At 52.1% G+C, this 26,006-nt stretch overlaps 1 protein-coding gene across 1 annotated transcript in view; it reads left to right on the top strand.

The window, feature by feature from the left end:
- The window catches only part of ABL1 (ABL proto-oncogene 1, non-receptor tyrosine kinase), a 101,643-nt gene that overhangs the window by 67,515 nt on the left and 8,122 nt on the right, over window positions 1-26,006 (top strand). The window contains exons 2-7 of the mRNA XM_078616012.1: window positions 8,137-8,295; window positions 9,169-9,464; window positions 20,920-21,192; window positions 23,686-23,770; window positions 24,805-24,982; window positions 25,748-25,932. Of these exons, the coding sequence (XP_078472138.1) occupies window positions 8,137-8,295; window positions 9,169-9,464; window positions 20,920-21,192; window positions 23,686-23,770; window positions 24,805-24,982; window positions 25,748-25,932 (1,176 nt within the window). The remainder of the gene's footprint in view (window positions 1-8,136; window positions 8,296-9,168; window positions 9,465-20,919; window positions 21,193-23,685; window positions 23,771-24,804; window positions 24,983-25,747; window positions 25,933-26,006) is intronic.

The following is a 26,006-nucleotide window of genomic DNA, read 5'->3' as shown; positions in this document are numbered from 1 at the left end:
AGGTCGCAAACGGGTACCCGATACCCGTACCCTACCCGATACCCGGCTACCCGTACCCGGCCGGGTACGGGTACGGGTACCCGTTTGCGACCCTGGTGCAGCCGGGTACGGGTAAGGGTAGACCGTGAGTCACCGGTGAGTAACCGTTTGTCACTCGTTACCCAACGTCTTGTCTCTTCTCACAATTCAAGTTCCTAGAATCAACCCACCCGCGCCTGCAACATGGCTTCATCCCAGAGGTCGCAATCAGGTACCCGATACCCGTACCGTACCCGGCCGGGTAGGGTACGGGTACGGCCGGGTACGGGTACCCGTTTGCGACCCTGGTGCGGCCGGGTACGGGTAAGGAATCAAAACCCGTTTGCGACCTCTGGAAACCCCCCCCTTCCCCCGTGGGCATCGAGGTCGTTAGCCGCTGGCTTGCCAGTGGCACTGCGAAGAGTTCGACCGTGAGATGCAGTGCAGGGCGACAGGAGAGCGAGGAGAGATGTGGGGGGGGCTGCCACAGAGAAACGATGCCACCGGTAGTGACGGTCTAGGACTCAGGGGTGGGGAACCTTTTTTCTGGCAAGGGCCATTTGGATATTTATAACATCATTCGCGGGCCATACAAAATTATCAACTGAAAAAATTAGCCTGTTATATTTGGTCAAACATTTAATTAACTCGCCCCTAATGCGATGGCTGCAACTGCTTATCTTGGCGAGGCGTGTGATGTTCGCTGGTATTGATGATGTTGCAACTCGCAACTGCTTTTCCAGGTTTGCTCCTAGATTTATTGAATTTCGAATCCCGCCTGTGGTTGCCTTGGCAGGGCCAGACCAAATGATATCACGGAATGATATCACGGGCCTTATACAGCCCGCGGGCCGGACGTTCCCCACCCCTGGTCTAGGTCCTTGTCGTAGAGAGGAGGTTGACTGCTGCTGAGGAGAGCTCCACCGTGAGCTGTCGTGCAAGGCGGCAGGAGAGAAGGGTACTACGGTGGCTAGGAGATGTTAACTCCCTCGCCTGGTATACAAGAGGTTGTGGGTTCGATCCCGACCCTGATGGCTGTTTATTTAGAGTTTGCCTGTCTCTCTCCCGTGGTTGTGTGCTTTAATGTGTCTGTGTCCTCTGGTTCCCCCCCCCCCCCGCCACATTTACAATCAATATACGTTGAGAGTATTTGGCTGCTATGAAACTCGAGGAGAGATGCGGTGGACATACTCTTAGTTCTTTCGGTAAAGTCACGTAGGTAAAAAAATGAAATAAAAAATAATAAAATAAAAGAATGAAAATCACGACGTTTCGGAGGCAACACAAGTCTGCATCACTTGATGCAGCTAATCTGGCTGTGACGGTCCCACCTGATGACGGAGACTTGTGTTGCCTCCGTGATTTTTATTGTTTTATTTTATTATTTTTTATTTCATTTTTTTACCTACGTGACTTTACCGAAAGAACTAAGAGTATGAATCCTTGCAGTCACGAAAGCTTCAAATCTAGAATGCGGTGGACAACCAAAGGGAGAGAGAGGCACGATGACACAGGAAGGCAATTTCAGAGCCGACCCTTCTGCAGGATTCGAACCTAGCGTCTCAACGGTGTTGGCGGCTCAGCATCTCTGACCACCCCCCCCCCCCACGTCTCCTCTTGAGACACTTTGCTCTTAAAGAGCCACCGCGGCCGGCGCCACGCAGAGACAGACGTGGGTTTTATTGCACTGTGGGGGGGGGGGGCATCCTGGGTGGAGTGGTTTTGTTTGCATTGCAGAGTGACATCTCTTGCTCTCGTGAGGATTACATCTGGGCAGAGATAAGGACAGTTGCTAGCTGCCGATTCTTTTATTTACAATTTTTTTTGTTTGCATTGCTCATCTAGCTGCCCCCCCTCCCCTGCACATCTGATAACGATCGGCTCAGATCGGGCAGATTCATTTTGTGGGGCGCGTAAATGTGGGTCCCCCTCGTGCGCTCGCTTGCTGCCCGGCTAAATCGTGGTGTTTGTGCCGCATATGGGGTACTTCGACGCACAGAACGCCCCTTCGGACAAAAAAAATAAAAAAAATTGCTGCACATCGAAAGTATTTTTTAAAAATCCTTTATATTAAGTTCACTTGCTTGCTTGCTTGCGCGCTTACGACCGTGCAAATCTTCCGGTCGTTTTTTAACCCACTTCCCGTGATCCAATCGAGCTGACATTTTGCACACAGACTCGTTGTGCGTGACAATTTATTTTCGTGAAATTTTTTTTCCAAAATTTTACACTTTTTAGGAAAAAATAAATTCTATTTAATTACCAATTGCTTAATAGTGGCAGGCAATCATCTGACCCATAGGTGGCAGCCATCTCAAGCCAGAGGACGAGAGGACTCTAGCCTCCACGCATATAAAGGATTTTAGTGAAAAACTTTGTTTTTACGGGTTAATTTTTTTGCACGTCTTATCGGCCGCCACGATCTTCCGGGAGAGAATTCTTTGCGGCACAAATTGGTTCAATAGCAAGCAAATGTCTGGACCGGTTTTCGACTCTCACCGTCTCGTCAGCGTGCTCGCACCAATGCTGCCACATATTTTAGTGACACTGACCCGTTTCAAAGGCAATGCGGTCTTTGCAGAGCCTGTTTGTTTGCATGTTGTGCCACAGCTATGTGTGGCTAATGCAGACTTGGTGCTCTGCAGTCGGTGTCTATTTGCTGTTTGAACATCTTAACACATCCTGTAGCCCGAAAGGGTAAAAACCAATTCTTTATTTTTCATCATTTTCGATACTGGCAAACGGGTCCTAGTTAGATGCAAAACTATGCAATACACAAACGCAAAGTAATATTTAGCCTAATTGTGCAGAACATAAGTAACACAATAAATAAGCAGACGATGCACCTCCTCCTCGTATTAGTCCCTCCGCAGACAACACAAAAATAAGTCGTATTTTTACACGTCCCATCAGCCAGACAGACGGTGATCAACTAGACGGGGCAGCCGGTCCCATTGCATGGGGTGACGTGGCACTCTCTTGTCGATCACCTGAATCGTCGTCAATCACCGCTCACCGTACAGCGCTCACGTGAGTGCTGATTGGTTTCAGTGGGTGGCCGGCTGGCTAGAGAGGTTCAAGTCCCTTATTATTATTACACGCTTTTATTGAACTCACTCCGTCTGTTGTCGTATCCTCAAAAAAAATTCTAACCCAATTTTTACCCACTTTCCAATGTGCTATTGACTGCAAACTGGGTATACTTATTGTATCATTAAAATTTAAAAATATATATTTTTAAACATGTTACACGCTTTTTTATTTAACTCTGTTGTTGTATCCTCAAATCTTGTAACTCAATTTCATCCGTCTTCCCAATGTCGTATCGACTGCAAACTTGGTATAGATATGTCATACTGATGACAATACTATATTCTATCATTAAAAATAAAAAATAAAAATTTTAAACAATTTTTTTACGGCTCTAATTGACCACGCTCATCTCACGTTGGCTATAAATCACCACGGTCCCTTACGTCACGGCAAGCCTCGGGGAGCCACGCCCAGGGGGCGGGGGATGTGGAAGGAGGGGAGGGGCGATGGGGGAAGGGGGCAGGGGTACGGGCAGCTCGGATAGTACATTTCATTAAAGCGTGTTTTAAAAAAAAGTATTTTTAAATATTTTATTTTTACACTCACTCTGTTGTTGTTGTATCCTCAAATCTTGTAACTCAATTTTAACCCACTTCCCAATGTGGTATCGACTACAAACTGGTATACTTATGTCATACTGATTACAATACAGTACTATATTCTATAAATAAAAATATTGCAAAAAATTATTTTTATATGTTATGTTTCGGCTTGGGTCTAATTGTCCACGCTTAACTGACGTTGGCTGTAAATCACCACGGCCCCTTACGTTATGGCAAGCTTCGGGGCCACTTCCTGGAGTCGTGGAGTTCCTCCATTACTAGTACGGTACATTTCATTAAAGCGTGCTTTTAAAAAAAAGTTTTTTTTTATATATATTACTTATTCAACCACTTGCCCGTGATTAAATCGGTGTCTCAAGTATAGCGAGTCAATGGTCTCAGAACAGTCACCAATTAATTTGTACAACATTTTTTTAAAATTATTTATTCCCTGCTCGATTGGGATAAACTTCCAGCTTTGAAACGAAAGTGGAAAAAGATTCTTCCCATTTAACCGCCACGCGATGACATCGCTCCAGCGTGGCACATGGGAAATTTCCCGCACCCCTGTTGTGGATTAGAGGCCACTTCAAGGGATGTCAGAAGTAGTTCTGTGTTATCTCCTTCCACGGGGCTGTTTACGAACACCGCCCAATGAGAGCTCCAAAAGGACACTTGGCAATCACGCGATGTGATAGCGCAGTTGGACAAAAAAATGTGAATAAATATATTTAAATGTATAATCTTCAACTACATTATGAGGTGCATTGCATCTATATGATTGGCAGCTCGAATGCAGCAGTGTAAAGTGTGGGTACTCTGACTTCTCTCTCTAGACATCTGAGCGGGGTGGAAAAGGAGGAGGCCAAATTGTTCTCGAGAGGCTCTCGAGTGCTATCTATAGTCGGGAGGCCCTTTCACCAGCAGTGCCACGAGAAGGCACTTGCAGGGCTGCACCTTCACCTATTCTTGTGCATGTGTGGGCATGAGCACGTGTGTGCGTATGAGTTGACAGCGGTAGTGCAGTGGATAATAGAGGGGTTTTGTTTGGGTTAGATCGCCGAAATATATAAATGTGTCGTTAAACCCGCCACCACCCGACACAGCCAATTAGTAAGGTTTGTCATTTAAACAAAATGCGCTAATTAGTTACCAGTTCGGCACACCGGTGTGTTGGAGACTAAACCCACAACATTTTTCAGACCGTTACACGAGTTAGATTCCCGCTCACGGCCACCAACAACCGATGAAGGTTATCTGAACCAGTCCTGGCCCTCCCGTAGGTCGACTCAATCTTAAATGAGTGCCTGTTGTGGTGTGTGAACAGAGGGGGTGGCCACCCACCCCCTCATAGGTGCACCGTGCCGGCCTTCATAGGTGCTCGCTAACAGCACTTGCCCCAACAGTCTGTTCAAATTACATGGGGGGATCTTTGTCTTTGCCCGTGGGTGGAGTGGCGGTGCAGTAGTTATCGCACTGCGCTATGAATCTGGCGATAATGCGCGCACACGCACGGCCACACACACACATGAGTACACACCACTCCCCTTAACTGCGCAGTATTGAACGCTAGTGTGTAACGTGCCCCTGATAACACAGCCCTCTCGCTCTCCTCTCATCCATCTTTCCCCCCTCACCCCCATCACCCCCATCACCCCCCACCAGCCACTTCATCCGCCCTAGATGCGTGTCCCGTTCCCCGCAGGGCAAACACTATCCCTTGCCGGGGCAAGATTCAGCCTCCGCTCAGCTGTTAAGCCGGCTCGTTGGGTCGGCCAGACCACCGTGCTCACACAGTGCCAGGCTATTTATAAGCACGGCCGTGGTGGTGGTGGCGGCGATGGCAATAGTCGGCGGTGGTGGTGGTGGCGGCAGTGGCCAGAGGCGTCTGTATGTTTTATAATAGATCCCCGCGTATCTTCGCGCGCGTATTTGAGGTCAGAATGTTTTGGGTAAAAGACGCCGCAGAGTTGTGCCAACTGGGGTCCGCTTTTTTTTCTTTTGCTGGGTCGCGGCGCGCGACGTTTGAGGCTTTGTTTTGGGCCTCGCCGCCCCATTCCTAATGAGGTGTTAATGGGCCTCGTTCAAGAGTGCGGTGGTGGCGAAAGCCAAAAAAATGCCATCGGCTTCCTGATCATCTCCCGGCAAGCCAGTGGGGGTCAACTCCACATTACCGCGACGGGGGTGTGTGCGGGAAGTCCACCCGCGGAATAAACCACCACATGGTATCTTCTTGGTTCTTTCGGTAAAGTCACGTAGAAGGAAAATAATAAAATAATAAAAATAAAACATAATAAAATTATTCTCACGACGTTTCGGCCACAACGCAAGCAGCCGTCTTCAGGTGGAGAACAGGTCTGTCGACTGACTTTACCGAAAGAACCAAGAAGATGAATCCCTGCAGTCACGAAAGCTTTAAATCGAAATTCACCGCATGGTAGTCGTGGTGTCCACGTTGGAGGAAGAGTCAAACGCAGCTGGGATTTAAACTCGCAAGCTTCGAAATTGCGAGCCCGTTGCACTCTAAACGAACCGTGCACGCGCTTGGCCAGACATCACCGTGGTCTCGTGCCCGTGCGATCACAGCCGTTTCGTAAATTTAATTGCACAATTAGCACCTCCCCCGATGTGCATTTCATTGCTGGGGCAGTGCTGGCTGTGAAAGCGAGAATATTTTTGAGTCGTGGGGATATAGAAGTACGGTACAATGATATATGTTGCTGCATTGCCCTCTCCCAACCTACCACGTAAACCCTAAACAGGCTCGATGACATCCAGGCGCTATCCAGGCTCAGCCCTGCTTAGCTTCCGAGATCTGGTGAGATCGAGCGCAATCTCGCTGATTTGGTCATGGGCCCACTACACACAAAGATCCCCTGTATAGCCTTAACAGACTGTAGGGGCAAGTGCTGTTAGCGAGCACCTATGAAGGCCGGAACGGTACACGAGGGGGTGGGTGGCCAGCACCACGCCCGAGGGCCCACTACAGTACACGCACACAAACACGTTTCTAAATGCAGTTACGTTCATACAGATAAATATGTGAATCTGGCAGCTAAACTGAGCAAAACTTCTGCAACCCAGTAATTGGCTGACTTAGGAGCCATTTCATCCCTGACCGTAACCGCACCGGGATCGCTCGCGCCTCCTCCCACTTGCGAGCGGCCTCCTCCGCACGCAGTCTGGATGTGTTTTAGCGGCAAATTAGTTGCTCCCTTCCGGCCATGTGATTCCCATTACCGCCAATCGGTGCGGCCTCGGCAGCGGACGTTTGACGCGGTTGCGTCCTCCCGAAGATTTCGTTTTTTGGTGCGTTACGACTGCGGAGGTTTTCGCGGTTTTGCGCCGTTGCACGGCTTGCTCAGCACACGGGCGCTTCCAGGTTGTGACGCACGTCTTTCGACGTCGCGTCCGACGTTTCGCTCCGTGTGTGTCGGCGGGCCGGGGGGGGGGGGGGGCTTCTTCAAGGAACTGAAGAAGCTCACCTTGGGAAGTTTCCGAGAGAAAAAAACCCGGCTGCCAATGCGAGGCTGCCGGCACGCGGAGCGAAACGTCGGGACGTTGCGCTGAGCAACACGCGGCGCGCAATTTCTGGGGCGCGTCGGAGGGACGGGAATTTCAAACCTTTTGAAACAGTCTGCCTCAGCAGCGGATCATGCTTTCCCATCTGATGACAGACGCTTGTGTTGCGCCCGAAACGTCGTGATTTATTTTATTTTCTACCTACGTGACTTTACCGAAAGAACCGAAGAGTATGGATTCCTGCAGTCACGAAAGCTTCAAATCAAGATTGACGGAAACAAAATTTGACAAGAAAACCCGATGGCTTCTTCGGTCAAACCGTGACTCCAGAAACCGTAACCCCAAAAACGTAGGCAGGCAGGCAGGCGCTTTTAATTTTTCCCTTCTCACCTTGGGACCCACTCATCCATGGCGTCCTCCTGGTGGGAACGGAACTTGGCGGGGGCAGCAGTTTCTTTCGAACTAAAGCTCCGAAATGTGCCTCTGATTTGTGACTCTATTCTTAATGCTTTCCAAATAATGTTCAAACACGTGAATGCCGTGGCTTGATCCGGTCCATCTGTGTGTCTGTCCGCAACAGGGGGGCCACGATAACTGAGATAATTGATCAAATTTCTGCACACGGACCGGACTTCTTTTCCCATCTCGTCAATTTAAACATACTTATACGTAGTTACACATTCACGCACTTGTTCTCATATATACATACAAACATCCAAACACATTCACGTATACTGGCTGCGTTATAGTTGAAGAATCAAATTCTACTTTGTCTCGTTTTTCCCCAACGTTACTTGTTTTTTCCTCACTCCATCAATCGACAAATGAATACATCAGCACGCTCACTAAACACTTTACCCCCTAGCCAACCCTCCATTTCAAACCCGATCGCTAAGCGGCCATTACTGCCGCCCCCCCCCCCCCCCGCTCCTCCTCTGCCGGTGCTGCGATGATGTCACAGAGGCGCTGCACCGGCCGCTTCCGCTGGTGCCGGAATCGGAGGGGCTGGCGCTGGAGGAGGGGCCCTCCTCGCTGGGGCTCCCCGAGAACGACCCCAACCTCTTCGTGGCGCTCTACGACTTTGTCGCCAGCGGGGACAACACCCTGAGCATCACCAAAGGTTTGGCGAGGGGGCGGGGATCCGGGGCACGTGGGGCTCTGGGAAAGACGGGGGTCTGGGGATGATAGCGCTTACTGATGCGCCTCTGCGGCCGTCTGGAACGCTCTTTCTTTTAATATTAGGAAGCCACTGGAGCGATGCACTTTTAAATCAACTAGATTGCAAACTAATTTCTTTTGAACTAATTTTTGTGTTTAGTTTGCTGTCCTTCCCCCAAACGTCTAATTCGCCCGGTTGGCTACGTGCGGTGCGAAAGAAGTTCAACATACTACGTAGATGCCAGTTTTTTCAGAGCACTTTCCTTTAAATCCAAAGCGCAGGGCACTTTAAAAAAATGAAATCCCATAAATGATAACCGTGTGCAATGAAATGAAAATCAATGTGCAGATAGGATGCATCCTACATGATACATAGGAGAAACAAGATAAGCTCATTAAACATTTATGGAGCGTGCAATTCATATTCTCGTGTGTCAGCAAACTCTTTTTAAACGCACAATATTCATGTATTCACACCATGAATGCAAAGATTCTACAAGCGAGGGCGGGCCGGCTTCACGACGCAAAGTCCAGCAATGAAGTAAATAGCAATCGGCACAAAAAAAAAACTAAAAACATGTTATGATAATTGTTTTTTTACCCTTCTATCTGGCAACAAAACTGACACCTTTTTTACAAGGAGTCATGTTTGCATAGACCACAATACCTGCAGCCATAATGCAAACAAAAAACATAACTCTAATAATGTATGCACTGTCCTTGAAGTTATTGGTCCACACCCGAGTCAGCTTTCCTTAGAGCTAGTCTCACATGGTGTTGGACCAGATGACGCTATAAATTGCCGCGTTATTTTCATTTTTCCCGGTGGGCGCAGGCGAGAAGCTGCGCGTCCTCGGCTACAACCACAACCACGAGTGGTGCGAGGCGCGCACACGCAACGGCCAGGGATGGGTGCCCAGCAACTACGTGACGCCGGTACACAGCCTGGAGAAGCACGCGTGGTACCACGGCCCCATCTCGCGCAGCGCCGCCGAGTACCTGCTCAGCAGCGGCATCAACGGCTCCTTCCTGCTGCGCGAGTCCGAGAGCAGCCCGGGGCAGCTGTCCATCTCGCTGCGCTGCGAGGGGCGCGTCTACCACTACCGCATCAACACGGCGAGCGACGGCAAGGTGAGGGTGCCGCTGCCGCTATCGCGACTGCTGCCGCCAACACCGTTGCCACTAACCACGACCGCCACTAGCACCGCTACCACTGCCGCATCAACACGGTGAGCCGTGGCAAGGTGAGGCCGCCACTACCGCTATCGCCACTACTACCGCCACCACCGCCAGCATTGCTACGACCGCCACTAGCACCGCCACCACTGCCACATCAACACGGTGAGCTGTGGCAAGGTGAGGCCACCGCCACCACTGCCGCATCAACACGGTGAGCCGTGGCAAGGTGAGGCCGCCACTACCGCTATCGCCACTACTACCGCCACCACCGTTGCCACTACCACGGTCGCCACTAGCACCGCTACCACTGCCACATCAACACGGTGAGCCGTGGCACTACTACCGCCACCACCGCCAGCGCTACCACGACCACCACTACCACCACCACCACTGCCACATCAACACGGTGAGCCGTGGCACTACTACCGCCACTACCGCCAGCGCTACCACGACCGCCACTACCACCACCACCACTGCCACATCAACACGGTGAGCCGTGGCAAGGTAAGGCCGCCACTACCGCTATCGCCACTACTACTGCCACCACCGCCAGCACTATCACGACCGCCACTACCACTGCCACCACTGCCACATCAACACGGGTGAGCCGTGGCAAGGTGAGGCCGCCACTACCGCTATCGCCACTACTACCGCCACCACCGTTGCCACTACCACAGCCGCCACTACCACTGCTACCACTGCCACATCAACACGGTGAGCGGTGGCAAGGTGAGGCCGCCACTACCGCTATCGCCACTACTACCGCCACCACCGTTGCCACTACCACGACCGCCACTAGCACCGCTACCACTGCCACATCAACACGGTGAGCCGTGGCAAGGTGAGGCCACCGCCACCACTGCCGCATCAACACGACGAGCGGCGGGCAAGGTGAGAGACATTACCCGCCGGCACGTCAGAAATTCCGCGTGCAGCAGCCCCCCCGAGTTCGACGCGACAGGGACCTGGGGGGGCTCACTGGCCCACCCACGTGGCACGGGGGGGAGGTGAGGAGGGGGGGAACCGGGGGGGGGGTGGGGTGTGGGGGGTCGAAGAAAGAATCTTAAACCTGACTTCCTTAAATCGCCCCCCGTGCGTCGCCCATTATGTCATCGTTTAAAATTATCAATGGGACTCGTGGCAGCGCTGCGGCGGACTGCAATGCGCAGGAGGCACGGCGGCGGGGGGGGGGCGTTGTAAATCTGCGCTCTCCTCCTCCCCGGAGGAGGGTGTAGACATCTCCCCCCCCCCCGTCACCTGCTTCCGCGCCGGATGTAACGGATCTGTCGAGAGAATGCGCTGTGTGTGTCGCTGTCAAGGGCCTCACTTCGGCCGGACCCTGGCGTTTCGCGCGCGGTCGCGGAGGCTGATCCGAGCGCTCAGAGCGACGGCACGTGCCGACCGGCGACACCGCCACCGCCGCCAGATGTTCCGTCTAGACAAAGATGTAATGACGTGAGAGAGATGTGGACAAGATGCAGAGATTTGGTGAGATGAGACAGATGCAGAGAGCAGATAAAGATGTAGTGAGATGAGAGAGAGATGTGGACAATAGACAGATTGAGTGAGATGAGTCAAGAGAGCTGCTGAACACCAGATGATGGAGTTGAGTGAGAACAATATGACCATTCATGATGAGTGGCTTTTGATGTCCACGACGTTTTGGATTGAAGACGACGTTCGCATCGCCCCTATTCATTTATTAAATTCCTCACGAATCCGGGAACCACTCTGAGCTGCTAGGGGGCCCTAAGCATTTGCGTTAATTTGCCGGTGCCGAAGCGCCACCGCTGGTTGCGCCTCCCGAAGGAAGCCGCGTGGAGTGGCCCCGTGAGATGACCACTGCACTGCCCTTTTACTGCGTCGGGGGTGGGGGGGGCGGTGGTGCAGCGGTGAGCGCTATGCCGCGCTACGAACCCGGCGAACCCGAGTCTGATTCCCGCTCGTGGCCAACACCGGTGACGATTATCTGAGCTTGTCGTCGGCCTCCTCCGCTAGGTCGACTCGGCCTCAAATGAGTAGCTGGTGCGGTGTGTATTAAACATCGCCACTGGGGAGACAAAGGCGGCCGGGCGTGGTGCTGGCCACCCACCCCCTCGTGCGCCGTGCCGGTCTTCATAGGCGCTGCTCGCTAACAGCACTTTGCCCCAACAGTCTGTTAAGGCTACACGGGGCCTCTTTGTCTTTGGCGGCGGTGGTGGTGGTGCCGGCGACGTCACTGGAGGGATTTTTGCCGCAGGGATGAAGGGGGAGTGGCGTCTCTGCATCGCGGCACGGGGAGGCGGTGTGGAGACGATGGTGGCGGGGCGATCGCGAGCGGTGGCGCAGCAGTCAGCGTTGCGCTGCGCTGCGCTCCGAACCCGGCACCTGAGTTCGATTCCCGCTCACAGCCAACACCGGTGACGATATTGGGAACCGGTCCTGGGCCTCCTCTAGGTCGACTCGGCCTCAAACGAGTACCTGGTGCGGTGTCTAAACATCGCCACTGGGGAGACAAAGGCGGCCGGGCGTGGTGTTGGCCTTCGTGTGCCGTGCCGGCCTTCATAGGTGCTCGCTAACGGCACTTGCGCCAACAGCCTGTTCAGGCTATATGGGGGATCTTTGTCTTATTTGGTGCCGGGGCGATTGCTAACGGTTCAGGCTGTGGCGGAGGCGCTTGGGCAAAGCAAAATGTTCGTGGCCAGGAATCGTAATGGATCTAGGGCTGCATCGAATATCAGCACGGATTCGAATCCCGATTGAACGTAACAAAATAGTTTGCATAAGCGAGCCGATTAATCTCTGTCATCTCTGTCCCTTCTGCATCTCTATTCTCTCATCTCACTGCACATCTTTTCTGCCCAGTTGTTTCTTGTCTACATCCCCTCTGTCCATGACCTCACTGGGAATATCCGTCTCTCGTCTGTATCCCTTGCCTCACGCCTCACGCCATCTCGGTTCATCGTTTGTCCACGATTCTCCTGAATTCTCTCTAAATCTCAATACGTTTCCACCTCACGCCGGTATCTCTGCTCGCATTCTCTCATCTCACGAGGATTACCGTGAATTGACAGCGGGAGGGGGAAGGGGGGGGGGATGAGGAACCCCCCCACCACCACCCATTGGGGTCCAGGGGGCCTGGTTCCCAGCGCGACCTTTGACATCTGTCGTCGTGAGCGTTAGGGAACCCAGAGAGAAGGGGGGGGGGGGCGACGCTCAACCTTGATTTCAAGTCTCAGCGTTGTTTTTTTATTTTTCATGTAATTATGATGATTATTATTTTCTACTAAGCGATTTTGACAATGAGGGGAATGTCTCGCCCAGGCCCAGCCCTGAGGCCTGAGCTTGGGAGCGTTTGATTTTCTGGGTGCCAAAGTGGCTGGGAGATGTTAACTACCTCGCCTGGTATACAGGAGGTCGTGGGTTCGATCCCGACCCTGATGCCCGCTGTATATTTGGAGTTTGCGGTGTCTCTCTCTCTCATCATCACAGTGGCTGGGAGATGTTAACTACCTCGCCTGGTATACAGGAGGTCGTGGGTTCGATCCCGACCCTGATGCCCGCTGTATATTTGGAGTTTGCGTTGTCTCTCTCTCTCATCATCACAGTGGCTGGGAGATGTTAACTACCTCGCCTGGTATACAGGAGGTCGTGGGTTCGATCCTGACCCTGATGCCCACTGTATATTTGGAGTTTGCGTGTCTCTCTCTCATCATCACAGTGGCTAGGAGATGTTAACTACCTCGCCTGGTATACAGGAGGTCGTGGGTTCGATCCCGACACTGACGCCTGCTGTATATTTGGAGTTTGCGGTGCCTCTCTCTCTCTCATGATCACGGTGGCTGGGATATGTTAACTACCTCGCTTGGTATACAGGAGGTCGTGGGTTCGATCCTGACCCTTATGCCTGCTGTATATTTGGAGTTTGCATGTTCTCCCAATGGAGGGAAAAAACCGGAGCACCCGGAGAAAAATCCACACAACCACGGGGAGAGAGACACGCAAACTCCACATATACAGCAAACGTCAGGGTCGGGATCGAACCCGCGACCTCCTGCATACCAGGCGATGAAATTAACATCTCGCCAGCGTGGGGCAACGACCCCCGGCGGCGGGTGATGTCACCACCGCCTTTCGACCGTCGCCGTTCAAGGGCCTATCGCTTGCAATCGTTAAAAATCCGCCCTCCTTCGGCGGCTCCGGTGGCATGGGCGATGCGCACCGCCGCTATCGCGTGTCTTGTCGAATCGCTCGCGAGAGAACGGCCAAATGACCTCCCAACACTTGTACAGCATGGGGATGCCCTAATCTAGCAGTAGATTAACAAAAGTGCTGTAACACGTGTATTTGCATACGGTCAAACTCAAACGTATGAGAGTCTCTCTTGCTGCACAACAATATTATTGTTTTGTTCATGTCCAGTCAGCCTACGGTGTGGGCCTTTTGGACTCGCATTAAATAACGGCGTTTCTTTAAGCTGACGTACCGTAAGTGGTTTCAACTTTGAGGGCCACGTCAGGTGATGTTGCCGGCAGATTGGTGTATCCCACAGAGATGGAAGCTGCGTGGGAGAAGCTGGTATGGAGGGCAGCAGTTTATCCGCCCACTCATCTTGCCACTAATTTACTCACTCGCTCACTCTTTCAGCCAATCACTCATCCACCAACGTTACTGACCATTACAAATGTTGAGCTTCTTCTTCTTTCGCACTGTACGTAGCTAACCAGACAAAAAAACTAACACAAAAAGCAGTTCCATAGAAATGAGTTACATCCAATCACTTGCGCTCAACACCATCACACCCATCCATTCATCCAGAAATCCACTCACCCACCCAGCTACTCATCCACCCACTTATTTACTTAGTCGTCCATCCGACCATTACAATAATTCTCCAACTCGCCCATGTATTGACTCGCTTGCTCACTCGCTCGCTCGCTCACTCACTCGCTCACTCACTCGCTCAATTGCATACACGCCACCATTCCACCCGTCCATCCATTCGTGCACACACCCACCCACTCACCCACCGTTTCGGAGTAACGCGTGATGGACAGCGTGCATCGTTAACGCAACGCAATTCCACTGAGAAACTGTGTTGAGACTCCCGCCGGCATGCTAATGGAGGCTGCTTAAATTGGTGCATTTCACCATTGATTTTCCTGTTTGTTTTTGTTTATGCAGCACTTAATGGGCTGCTCCCTAAATTGCGTCGGTAATTACAAAGCGAAAGCGAGCAGCGGTGATGATGACGATGATGACGACGGTAACGCCCAAAGTTCCGAGTCTTCCCAGACTGCTTGGAACTTCTCTGTTTTTGTTCCAATGCTGTGTGGGCTAAGTCCTTACCCTCCATTCCCCATTCTTCTCTCCCTCCCTTCCCTCCATTGCCAGAGGGAAGCGATCATAATTTAATTGTTTTATATATATTATGTATGCTCGGATTAGCTTTTGTTACCCCAAGTGAAATATAAAAAAGGTATTTTTAGTCCATCACCATATTGCCTTTACAGATGAATATTATCAAGCGGCAGTTTTTTGGTTTAAGCAAGCAAACATCTGGACCTGTTTCAACCTTCTTGATCTCATCAGCACAGTCATGAAATGTTAAACAAATGCTGTCAGATTACCAGATGGTCATTGGCGAGAGCAGTGAAGTCTAAAATGTTTGGCTCTGTTCAACGCAAACGGAAATGCAGACAGTAATTCTTGAATCCAGATTGAAAGCTCATTTCTTCAGAACTGCTTTTTGTGTTTAGTTCGTTGTCCTTCCCCTGCATCTCCGATTCGCACGGTTGGCTACGTACGTACACAAAATAAGTTCAACATACATTCCAAACCGTGCATGTGCGTGTGCGTGTGTGTTCTTGTCATGCGTGTTCTTTGGGGAGCGGTGGTGTAGCGGTTAGCGCACTGTGCTACAATCCCGGCGACCCGAGTTCGATTCCCGCTGAAGACCAATAACTGACAATTATCTGAACAAGTCCTGGGCCTCTCCTAGTTCGACCCAGTCTCAAATGAGTACCTGGTGCGGTGTGGAGGAAACATCGGCACTGGGGAGACAAAGGCGGCCCGGCGTGGTGCTGCCCACCCACCCCCTTGTGTGCCGTTATGGCCTTCATAGGTGCTTGCTAACAACACTTGCCTCAACAGTATGTTTAGGCTATACGGGGGATCTTTGTCTTGTCATGAGGCATTGATGAATATCTGCAGCAGTGTCTCCCCCCCCCCCCCATGTCAGTTAATTTTTAGCCGTCCAATCAGCATCAGTAAACACTGCTGCTTTGTGGGAAAGTGGCGTAAACCTACAGCGGTTAATGATTTTAGGGAATAGCCTAACCCACCCAGGCAGCCAAGAAGCGAGAGAAAACTCATCGGGAATTTAGTTTACACTGCATCCCAGCCCCCAGCGGAAAGGAATGCATACGCAAGCAACAAGGGCATTAATGTTCGAGGTCACAATTACAATAATAATGTTGTTATGTTCACCAGAGCGAATTACGCTGAGAAAGGGGGGAAGAGGAACACACAGATTAGAGAACATACGAACGTTCGAGACATTTTAATTCATGATGGTTTTTTTTTGGGTCAGATCGCCGCATTAGCAGAATGTTTGTCGTACACCCTCCTCCACCCGACGTGGCCGATTGATAAAGTTGTCACGTGATGAACAAACGTGCCAGTTTATTACTGCTTCAGCAGCGGCAGCGGCACCGGTAATGTGGGAGAGCAATGCACAGCATTTAACTTGGGCGCCGCTGTGGCTACGAGATGTTAACTACCTCGCCTGGTATACAGGAGGTCGTGGGACCAATCCCGACCCTGACGTATGCTGTATATTTGGAGTTTGCATGTCTCTCTCTCTGCCCGTGGTCGCGTGGATTTTTCTCCAGGTCCTCCGGTTTTTCCCTCCACATTTAGAAACGTGCGTTTAGAGTATTCGGCTGCTATATATTTCCAAATGATGTTAAGGCACTTCGTTGAGCTATCATTTGTGGCCAGGCCACTTCTGAAAAAGAGCTGTCGAGCTCAGTGGGCCTTGACTGGTAAAAAAAATAGTTTATCGTTTTAACTTTATTAATAGCCAGCGTTGGGTGCCGTTGTGAAACATTCCTTAAAGAACCCTGCGCTCATTATCTGCAATGTTGACATTTTTTGTCGTTGCTGTGCTCACGCACCAAGGATCTCCCATGTAAAAGAGCCTGGGCGACAGCTGGCTAAACGGGGCCCATCGTCCGTGTCAGAAAACTACAGAGCGAACAATCAATCGAGAATCAGGATATTGGTAGGGAAAGCCTAGGTGTTCAATTTTATGGACGTCATATTGACTGTTAAGGAGAGTAACTCTAAACATTCGTCAGTAACAACATGGCGTGTGTGGCCTTAAAAGAAAAACAAATGTGTAATTGGAGACGTTTTGGGCAACGGCCCTTCTTCATGGCACATACATAGGGAGGTGCAGTAGACAGACGGAGAGAGTTGGAGACTGCTCTTGTTTTCATCATGGGGGCCCTGATAGGCCTTAGTTTTTAGACAGAAGTACATTCAGTAAGCTGAGAAATGTAAGTGTACGGCAACCGAAGCGACGATGGTCGAGACTAACAATGGATCGGCAGGCAAAGGAGGGATGAATTCCCGAGCGAACGTTGAGTTCAGCTGCATCGCAGGACCATGAGATATTGCTCCAGCACGCCGATGCTTTATTCCAGACGTAGATAGATCATTGCTGATGATGATAATATTCATGTTCATTTGTTGCATTTCATTACTTGATTTCCCTTTCTGTCCATTGCCGATCATCTTGACCTTGTTTGCCTCTCGTACAAGAGCTTCGATCCAACAACAAGTGACGTCGTGAACATCGCTCGTCCGTCCGGCATTTCATCCGTCCATCTCTCCGTCCCGCTGTCTGTACATCCTTTCCTCCATGTCCCTTCATCCATCAGTCTGTCCGCACGCCTGTGTGTCTGTCTTCACGTCCGTCTGTCCATCTGTCCATCTGTCCATCCCCTCTGTCCAGCGATCCTTCCGTCTGTGTCCACGCATCTGTCCGTCGTTCATCCCTCCGTGTGTCTGCCCCTGCATCCGTCCATTTGTTCATCTGTCCATTTGTTCATCTGTCCCTGCGTCTTTCTGTGAATGCATCCATCCGTCCGTCCGGCCGTTAAGAGCCTCCTGAGCTAGGCCGGACACATAAAGCTTTGCAAGATACACGCTGCATGGCAAGCCTCGGCGAACACAGACTCAACGCCCCCCCTACCGCGGCGCTATCGAGCACTGCATCAAGATGCTGGCTGCTGCATGCGAAGCCTATCCATTGATCCGCGGTGCCTGAGAGATAGAGATCGCGTACGTGGTTTGGTGTGTTTACGTGTGTGTGTGTGTGCGCGTGTTTTTTTTTTCTCAACTTCTCCTTCACACGCAAAGGTGCCTGTCACCTGACGCCGCCACCGCTGTCTCAGCGAATTCCGCGACCCGTCGCCTCCGTGCAGAGTTTTGGTGGCGACGACTCCGGCCTAGGGGTTTGCTGCCATGGCGGGGAATTTCAAAGTCGAGCGGTGCAAGAGAACACGCGGAAAGAGCAGTGGCATGAGCTGCAGTGCGGTGGATTCGACAAAACAGTCAGTCTAGGAGAGCGAACCCCCAGCGTAGGTGGAGGAATCAGCGAGTGAAGTTCAAGATTTTATTGTCCATCGCCCGCACCTCCGATTAGCACGGTTGTCTACGTACGGTGCGAAAGAAGCGCAACGTACATAGATACACACATGGGAACAGGAACCACGGTAGTAGCAATAGAAGGTGGATAAGGAGGCGACTGATCGACCGCTGGATCACCGGTCAACGTGACCGCTCTACGTCACGGCTTGTCGAGACGCCTCGGATCGTCTCACACGAGAGATTCCTGTTGCGCAAGCGCTGGGGGGGGGGGGGAGCGATGATGTTAACTGCCTCGCCTGTCATTCAGGAGGCCGTGGGTTCGATCCCGAACTTGACACCTGTATATTTGGAGTTTGCGTATTATCCCCGTGGTCGCGTGGATTTTTTTTATGGCGCCCTCCGGTTTTTCCATCCACATTTAGAGTCAACATCACGCGTTTAGAGTATTTAACTGATATACATTTCCACGTGAGTAGGCACTTCGTTGAGCTATCGTTTGTGGCCAGGGCGCTTCTGAAAAAGAGCTACACGGCGCAGTGGAAACTGGTCAAATAAAAAATAGTTTATAGTTTGACTTCCCACCCCCCGACCTTCGCTAGCGGCACGAATAGAGAGCATAGCCCCCCCCCGGGTGTTTTATCTTTAGATATAAATTAGACGCAGGCTTTGCAGCCACCCGTTCCCCCGCACATCCACATCCTCCCGACTCCCTCTCCTCCCACCCAACCCGGCCACAACTCGCTGCCAGCAAAACTAGAGCGGATATCGGGTGATGGGATCAAGCCCTTGGGTAATTGCCCAAGACCCTGGCATTAATCATCGGCCGTTTCTCTCTCTCGCTCTCTGATGTCACCTCTCTTCAAATGCCCTCTTTTGCTGGAGTAATTGGGGCCTAAAAGGTAGATGGGGCGGGGGGGAATAGCGCGATTTGTATGATTTTTTTTTATAGTCGGGAATTCATTTACTTTTGTTTGTGTTTGCGACGATTGTGTTGCAATCGCCACCACGGTTAAAGAAGGTGCCCATTCTGCCAGCTTTTTGAACAACATGAAACAAATTTAATCAACTGACAAAGCATGGCGTTTTGCTGGCCGCCCGCCCTCGTGTGCCGTGCCAGCGTTATTGATAGGTGCTGCTCGATAACAGCACTCGCCCCAATAGTCCATTAAGGCTATACAGGGGATCTTTGTCCTTTCTTTGTTTGCTATGGGACCAATGTGACCGCGAGGTCACTCGTGTTTACCGACGGAGGTTTATTTCTCGCCCAAAAATAACCGTCGGCCAGCAGCGTTTCCTAGAAGCAGCTTGGCCCGTGTGCCAGCGTGCGACACTTTTTTTTTAACACCTCCCCTCTACACCTCATGGCAAGAGGCATGAGTTGGGGGCGGTATCGTGGCGGTCGGGCATTTTGCCGCGTGTTGCCGAACCGCACGGCGGCCGCCCTGGTTAATACTGTATTGGGGCCCTGCGGTGGTGAGATGTTAACTACCTCGCCTGGTATACAGGAGGTCGTGGCTTCGATCCCAACCCTGATGCCTGTTCATTGGAGTTTGCATGTTCTCCCCGTGATCACCTGGATTTTTCTCTGGTTCCTCCCGTTTTTCCCTCCACATTTAGAAACGTGCATTTAGAGTGTTTGGCTGCTATGAATTGTGCTAAGCCAACTTCATTGAGCTATCATTTGTGGTCAGGTCACTTCTGAAAATGAGTTATATAGCTCAGTGGGCCTTAGCTGGTGAAATAAAAATAACAGTAAATTAACCATAAATACGCGGCGTCTACTTTGCGGCGGATGCTAAAGATCCCGTGACGTTATCGGAAGAAAAAAAGCTGGGGGCCGTGCATACCGGCGTAATGTTCCATATTGCCAAACGTGAAAAACGATTCCACACAGGTCACTCAGTTGGGCTCGCGCGCGGCAATCCATCGCCTCCCGTTGTGAAACTACTGCAGGCGACGTGGAACTGCGGCGCCGCTGTGACGGCCTCGTGCTGTACGAACGGCGCGGACACCAAATGAACGATTTGACGACGACGGATTTGATGATTTTTACGAGCGGAACTCCCGATGCGTCGTCGGTTTTTTGCGTCGTGCGTTGTTGGTTCGCGACGTCCGACGTTCCATCCCACGTGCCGAGAGCTTCCAAGGTGCGCAGAGTTCTTCATCGCAAGGCCGGCGAGGGTCCACTGGCGGCCTCTGGTGGCCTTTAGTGCGGCCCCTCACGTGCCGCCCCCCCGGCAATACCCAACAAATGTTTCAAACGCCCCATCATCATCGTGCTGCTGCTGCCAAACCCAATGGTTTCAAATGTGTGGTGGCCCTCACACTCATAAAGTCTCATCGGCAAAAGTTGAACAACACTGGTCTAAGGGAACCGATCGGTCGATTGATCAGTCAGTCGGTCGGCCCGTTCATGTCTGTACGTACGTATGTTGAACTTTTTTTGCACCGTACCTAGCCAACCGTGCTAATTGGAGGTGCGGGGGAAGGAAAACAAACTAAGAACATAAAAGCATTTTGAAAGAAATGAGTTTTCCATTTAGATTTAAAAGTGCACAGCTCCAGCAGCTTCCTAATATCGGACGGAAGCGCGTTCCAGACGGCCGCGAAAGCGCATCCGAAAGCGCCGTGCGGTGCGGTGACTGCCGTCTTTGTGCGACGGCTAGCCAAAAAGCCGCCGCCGCGAGCTACGACCGGAGTTCGGTTTCTGCTCCCTGACGAGATCACCGCAACACCTTGCCGTGCGTAACCCGTCCGTCGCGCGGCGCAGGTGTACGTGACGTCGGAGAGCCGCTTTGGCACGCTCGCCGAACTGGTGCACCACCACTCGGCCGTGCCGGACGGCCTCGTCACCACGCTGCACTACCCGGCGCCGCGCCTCACCAAGCCCACGGTGTACGGCGTGTCACCCACGCACGACCGCTGGGAGATGGAGCGCACGGACATCACCATGCGCCACCGGCTGGGCGGCGGCCAGTACGGGGACGTCTACGAGGGCCACTGGAGGAGGTACAACCTCACGGTGGCCGTCAAGACGCTCAAGGTGGGCGCGTGTGTACGTTGTGTGTACGATGCGTGTACGTTGCGTGTACGTTGCGTGTACGTTGCGTGTACGTTGTGTGTCCGTTGTATGTTCGTACATATGTTGAACTGTGAGCAGATGACAACGGATGTTGCAAAAAAAATTCTTTGCACCCAAAAACGGCAGGATGTACAGGCACGGTGTGCATGTAAAATGTGCATACATCATGTATGTTGATTACCATGTGAACGACACAACTGGTAATGGATATCCGTTGTAATTTATATCTATACATTATCCCCCCCCCCACCCCCCATACGCTTTGGTTCTTTCGGTAAAGTCACGTAGATAGAAAAAAGAATAGATCACGACGTTTCGATCGCCACACAAGCATAGAGGGGGAACCTGCTGAGGCAGGCTGTTGATAAAGGTTTAGAGATGGGCGGGGCAGCTCATGCTAATGTAGGAGCGAGCAGGGGAGTGCGAGTGGGAGAGAGAAATTTGCTTGTAAATGTAAAGATTACCCCCCACCCCCCATCCCGGCCTTCGCACCTGATTTGCTCACAAGTGACGACATCACATTTAGCCCTCGATTTAAGACCGAAACGGGAGAATTTCTCCACAACTCTGGCTGTCTGCCCGATGGTGCTAGTTGTAATCACCGGCAACACGTCAAGACTCGAATTGTAAAAGTTGTGGGTTTACTCTCCACCACGTAACGAATTGGCACGTTTTGTTTACGTGACAAACTTTTACTAATTGTCTGTGTCGGGTGGTGGCGAGTTTAACGACACATTTATATATTTATGCGATCTCACCCAAAAACCTTTTATGTATGTATGTTGAACTTATTTCGCACTGTACATGGCCAACCACGCTGAACGGACGTGCGGGGGAAGGACAACGAACTAAGCACAAAAAGCAGCCCTAAAGAAATGCGTTTTCAATCGAGATGGTTCAAAAGTGGCATAGCTCCAGTGGCTTGCTAATATCGGGAGGAAGAGCGTTTCCGATGGACGCAGAACCGCATCTGAAAGCGCTGCGCGCGATTTCGGCCGCCGTCTTGTGTTCGACGGCGAGCCAAAATCCACTGCCGCTGCTGCTGCGATGATCAGCGGAGGTTCAAGTGTTGGTTGGTCAGCGGCCAATGGTTATTCACGAGGGATGTACGTTCCGAAGATGCCTGTGAGTAGCAAACTTCGTGGATTACCGTATTGGCCCACGAATGACCCTAAATAAAAACGATATTGAATACGTGAACACATTGTCCTGCAGAGGGAGCTGGTAGGAACGTTGGGTTGCTCGGTCAATGGCCAGGGTCAACAGCGGCGTGGTGTATTCCGCAAATTTGGCCGACTGTGCGGGCGGGCACAAGCCGGCGTGAGTAGGTTAAACGTTGAGTTTTATAAGGGCACCACGGGGTGACCAGCCCCTCCCCACCCAGTCCCACCCCTCCCACCCCCCACCCAGCCCCACCCTCCCCACCCAGCCCATCCCCACCCTCCCCACCCTCCCCACCCTCCCCACCCAGCCCCTCCCCACCCTCCCCTCCCCACCCAGCCCCACCCCTCCCATTTTTGGATGCACGACGGACGGACAGATGGACGGACACAATAATCTCCTGTGGGCTGGTGTAACCAGGAGGTTCTTACCAGTTTAAGCGTCCCATCACTTTATCATCACTTTATCTGTCATCACTTCATTCCATCACTTTCTCGCGTCGCATTCCCTCTCGTCGCTTTATCTCGTCACTCTCTCGATGCAGTCGCGTAGAGTTCCAGATGCGACTCGCGGATCGGCAGAATCGCGTACAGCGAGTGCGGTGACTAACGAAGGAATATACCGCACTGCGCGTAGCGATCGCCCGCCCCCCTGCCGCCATAAGTCTGGCAACAGCCTCAAGGACACAAGTCCTGAGAATCAGAATCTTCATTTATCCTGGAGAAATCCGATTTGCCACGATGCTCTCTCTTCACAAACGTCCGGTAGACGGCGATGAGGCTGTAACTGGGTAAATAAGTGTAAACAGTCAACGTATCAACTGGCCTAAAGGGAAAACTGTTTCTTGTTCGAAAATTGGCGAGGTTTTTGCCCAATGCACCTGCATCATAGCGGAGAGGCGAAATCGGTGCCGGTATGCCAGTGCGCACGGACACCACAGTTCCTCTTCTAGTGCAATGTAACATCAATTTCATATATATACACCATGTGACATTCGAAAGCATTTAACATACATGATATACTTCGTGACAACATGGCTCGTATGTTCATTATATTCCGCATTGCTGATATTTTTAATGAATTAAAATGCTTGTTTTGTAAGCTGCATAATAACGCGTTCGGAGGGAGAGGGATCCGCGCGTGTGCTTATATGCCTCGAAGTCAACCGTCCCCTTGCACTGCTGCAGTCGAACCAAGCGGGGACCCCCTCCACCCCAGTGGCGGCTGGCCCTGCCCGGCACGGGGCGGCACCTCGTAATCGTTATGCCCCTGGCGTGGTGTGGCCTTCCACAGGAGGACATGATGGAGGTGGACGAATTCTTGACCGAGGCGGCCGTCATGAAGGAGATTAAACATCCGAACCTCGTGCAGCTCTTGGGTTAGTGCCGCACCTCGACATGCCGGGCAGGCGAACGCTATCCACTATCAGGTGCGTGCGGTGCGTGCGGTGCGGCAGTGGAGTGGCCGCCGCGTGTGTCCGGGCGCCGGGCTGCAAAGAGGTGGGGAAGTTAAACAACAACTATGAACTATTATTTATTTTGCCAGGTAAGGCCCTTTTTCAGAAGTGAACTGGCGATCACAAATGATAGCCCAACGAAGTGGCTTATCACGTGGAAAACGTATAGTGGCCAAAAACGTTGATTCTAAATATGGAGGGTAAAATCGGAGGGCCCGGAGAAAAATCCACGCAACCACGGGGAGAGAGACACACAAACTCAGGATCGAACCCACAACCTCCTGTATACCGGGCGAGGTAGTTAACATCCCGCCACCGTGGTGCCCAATGTGGACGGGAGGAGGCCTCCCCAGTTCATCCGTTGCACCCAGGGCCTTTGCCAACCGCTGCTGCGCCACTGCAGTGTGCGGATAGGGAAGGGAATTCCGAAGCGGAGCCATTTGAGCGTCGGGAACCACACGAGTGGGTGGGCGAGTGAGTGAGTGAATGAATGGGTGAGTGGTTGACTGAATGATAGAGTGAGCGAGTGGTTGACTGAGTGAGTGTGTTGTTGTGACATGCGGTGTGGTGGTGGTGGTGGTTTAACGCGGTGCAAGGTGAGGCGAAACGGTCAGTATGGTAGGGGTGGAGGAATCAATGGGTGAAGTTCGTGGGATCGTTGACCACGATAGTAGAGATAGAAAAGCTATGAGAAGGTGACTGCCTGTCGGTGAGCGAGTGGCCGCAGTGAATCAGTGAGTGGGCATTCATTGCAACGGTGAGCGTGGTGGAGATTAACAACAACGGGCAAACAAAACCTACGCAAAGCGATCGGTTCCACCCTCGAATCGAATCGCAAAACCCCCAAAACGCGACCGAATCATCGAATCGCTGGGATCGGTGAGAGTGGTGTGGTTTGGGGGGGTTAGCGGCCAGACCGGAGGGACAGTCGGTGAGGCTGGCTCCATCTCCCGCAGGCGTGTGCACGCGCGAGCCGCCCTTCTACATCGTCACAGAGTTCATGCCGCGCGGCAACCTGCTGGACTACCTGCGTGAGTGCGACCGCGACGAGGTGACGGCCGTGGTGCTCCTGTACATGGCCACGCAGATCTCCTCCGCCATGGAGTACCTGGAGAGGCGCAACCTCATCCACCGGTGAGCATCACCGATAAAAAAATTATTATGATTTGTAAAAATTTTTTTTTAATAAATTCTCAATTGTTTCTATGTATGTTGACCTTCTTTCGCCACTGTACGTAGCCGACCGTGCTCATCTATTTCTCATTTATTTTTGGGGAAAAAAGAAAAAAGTCCTTCCGGTTGACCTTAAAATCCTGGCTGAGCGGAGTACGGCTTGGAGAGGTTTTCACCGGGTGGCCGCTCTGTCACGCGCCGTGGTCCGTGTCATCCCTTGCATATTTTGTAATTATTTACTTTTAGAGACTTGCTCACAATTTCTCTATTTTACACTCCTATCGTTTTGCGTACATTGTGACTCGCTGACCCAGCCGCCCCTGCTAGGTCACCTGTGACGAAGAGCTTTGCAGCTCATCGGATCCCTCCCTCCCCTCCCCGCCCGCCCCCCTCCCTCTCCTCTCTCCCTCCCTCCCTCCCTCCCTCTCCTCTCTCCCTCCATTCCTCCCTCTCCTATCCTCCCTTCATCCCTTCCTCCCCCCTCTCCCTCCCTCCCTCCCTTTCCTCTCCTCCCTCCCTCCCTCTCCTCTCTCCCTCCATTCCTCCCTCTCCTATCCTCCCTTCATCCCTTCCTCCCCCCCTCTCCCTCCCTTCCTCTCCTCCCTTCCTTCCTTCCTTCCTCCCTCTCCTCCCTCCCTCCCTTCCCTACCCGCTCCTCTGGTCCAAATCAAGATTCCGTCCAATTCTGTCCCCCCCCCCCCCGCCCCCCCTCCGTGTGGCTCCAAGGGACCTGGCGGCGCGCAACTGTCTGGTCGGGGAGAACCACCTGGTGAAGGTGGCCGACTTCGGGCTGAGCCGGCTCATGACGAGTGACATCTACACGGCTCGCGCCGGCGCAAAGTTCCCCATCAAGTGGACGGCGCCTGAGAGCCTGGCCTACAACAAGTTCTCCATCAAGTCCGACGTGTGGGGTGAGTCCGTGCGTCACGCTGCGTCTCTCTCGAAATGTCCGAACCTGTGCTGGGCCTCCCACTGCCCCCTCCCC

Source organism: Lampetra planeri, chromosome 49 (assembly GCF_965212315.1).
Source record: "Lampetra planeri chromosome 49, kcLamPlan1.2.h2, whole genome shotgun sequence".
NCBI classification, from domain to species: domain Eukaryota; kingdom Metazoa; phylum Chordata; class Hyperoartia; order Petromyzontiformes; family Petromyzontidae; genus Lampetra; species Lampetra planeri.
Note: the sequence above shows the minus strand (reverse complement) of the source record. Positions and strands in the feature narration are given on the sequence as shown.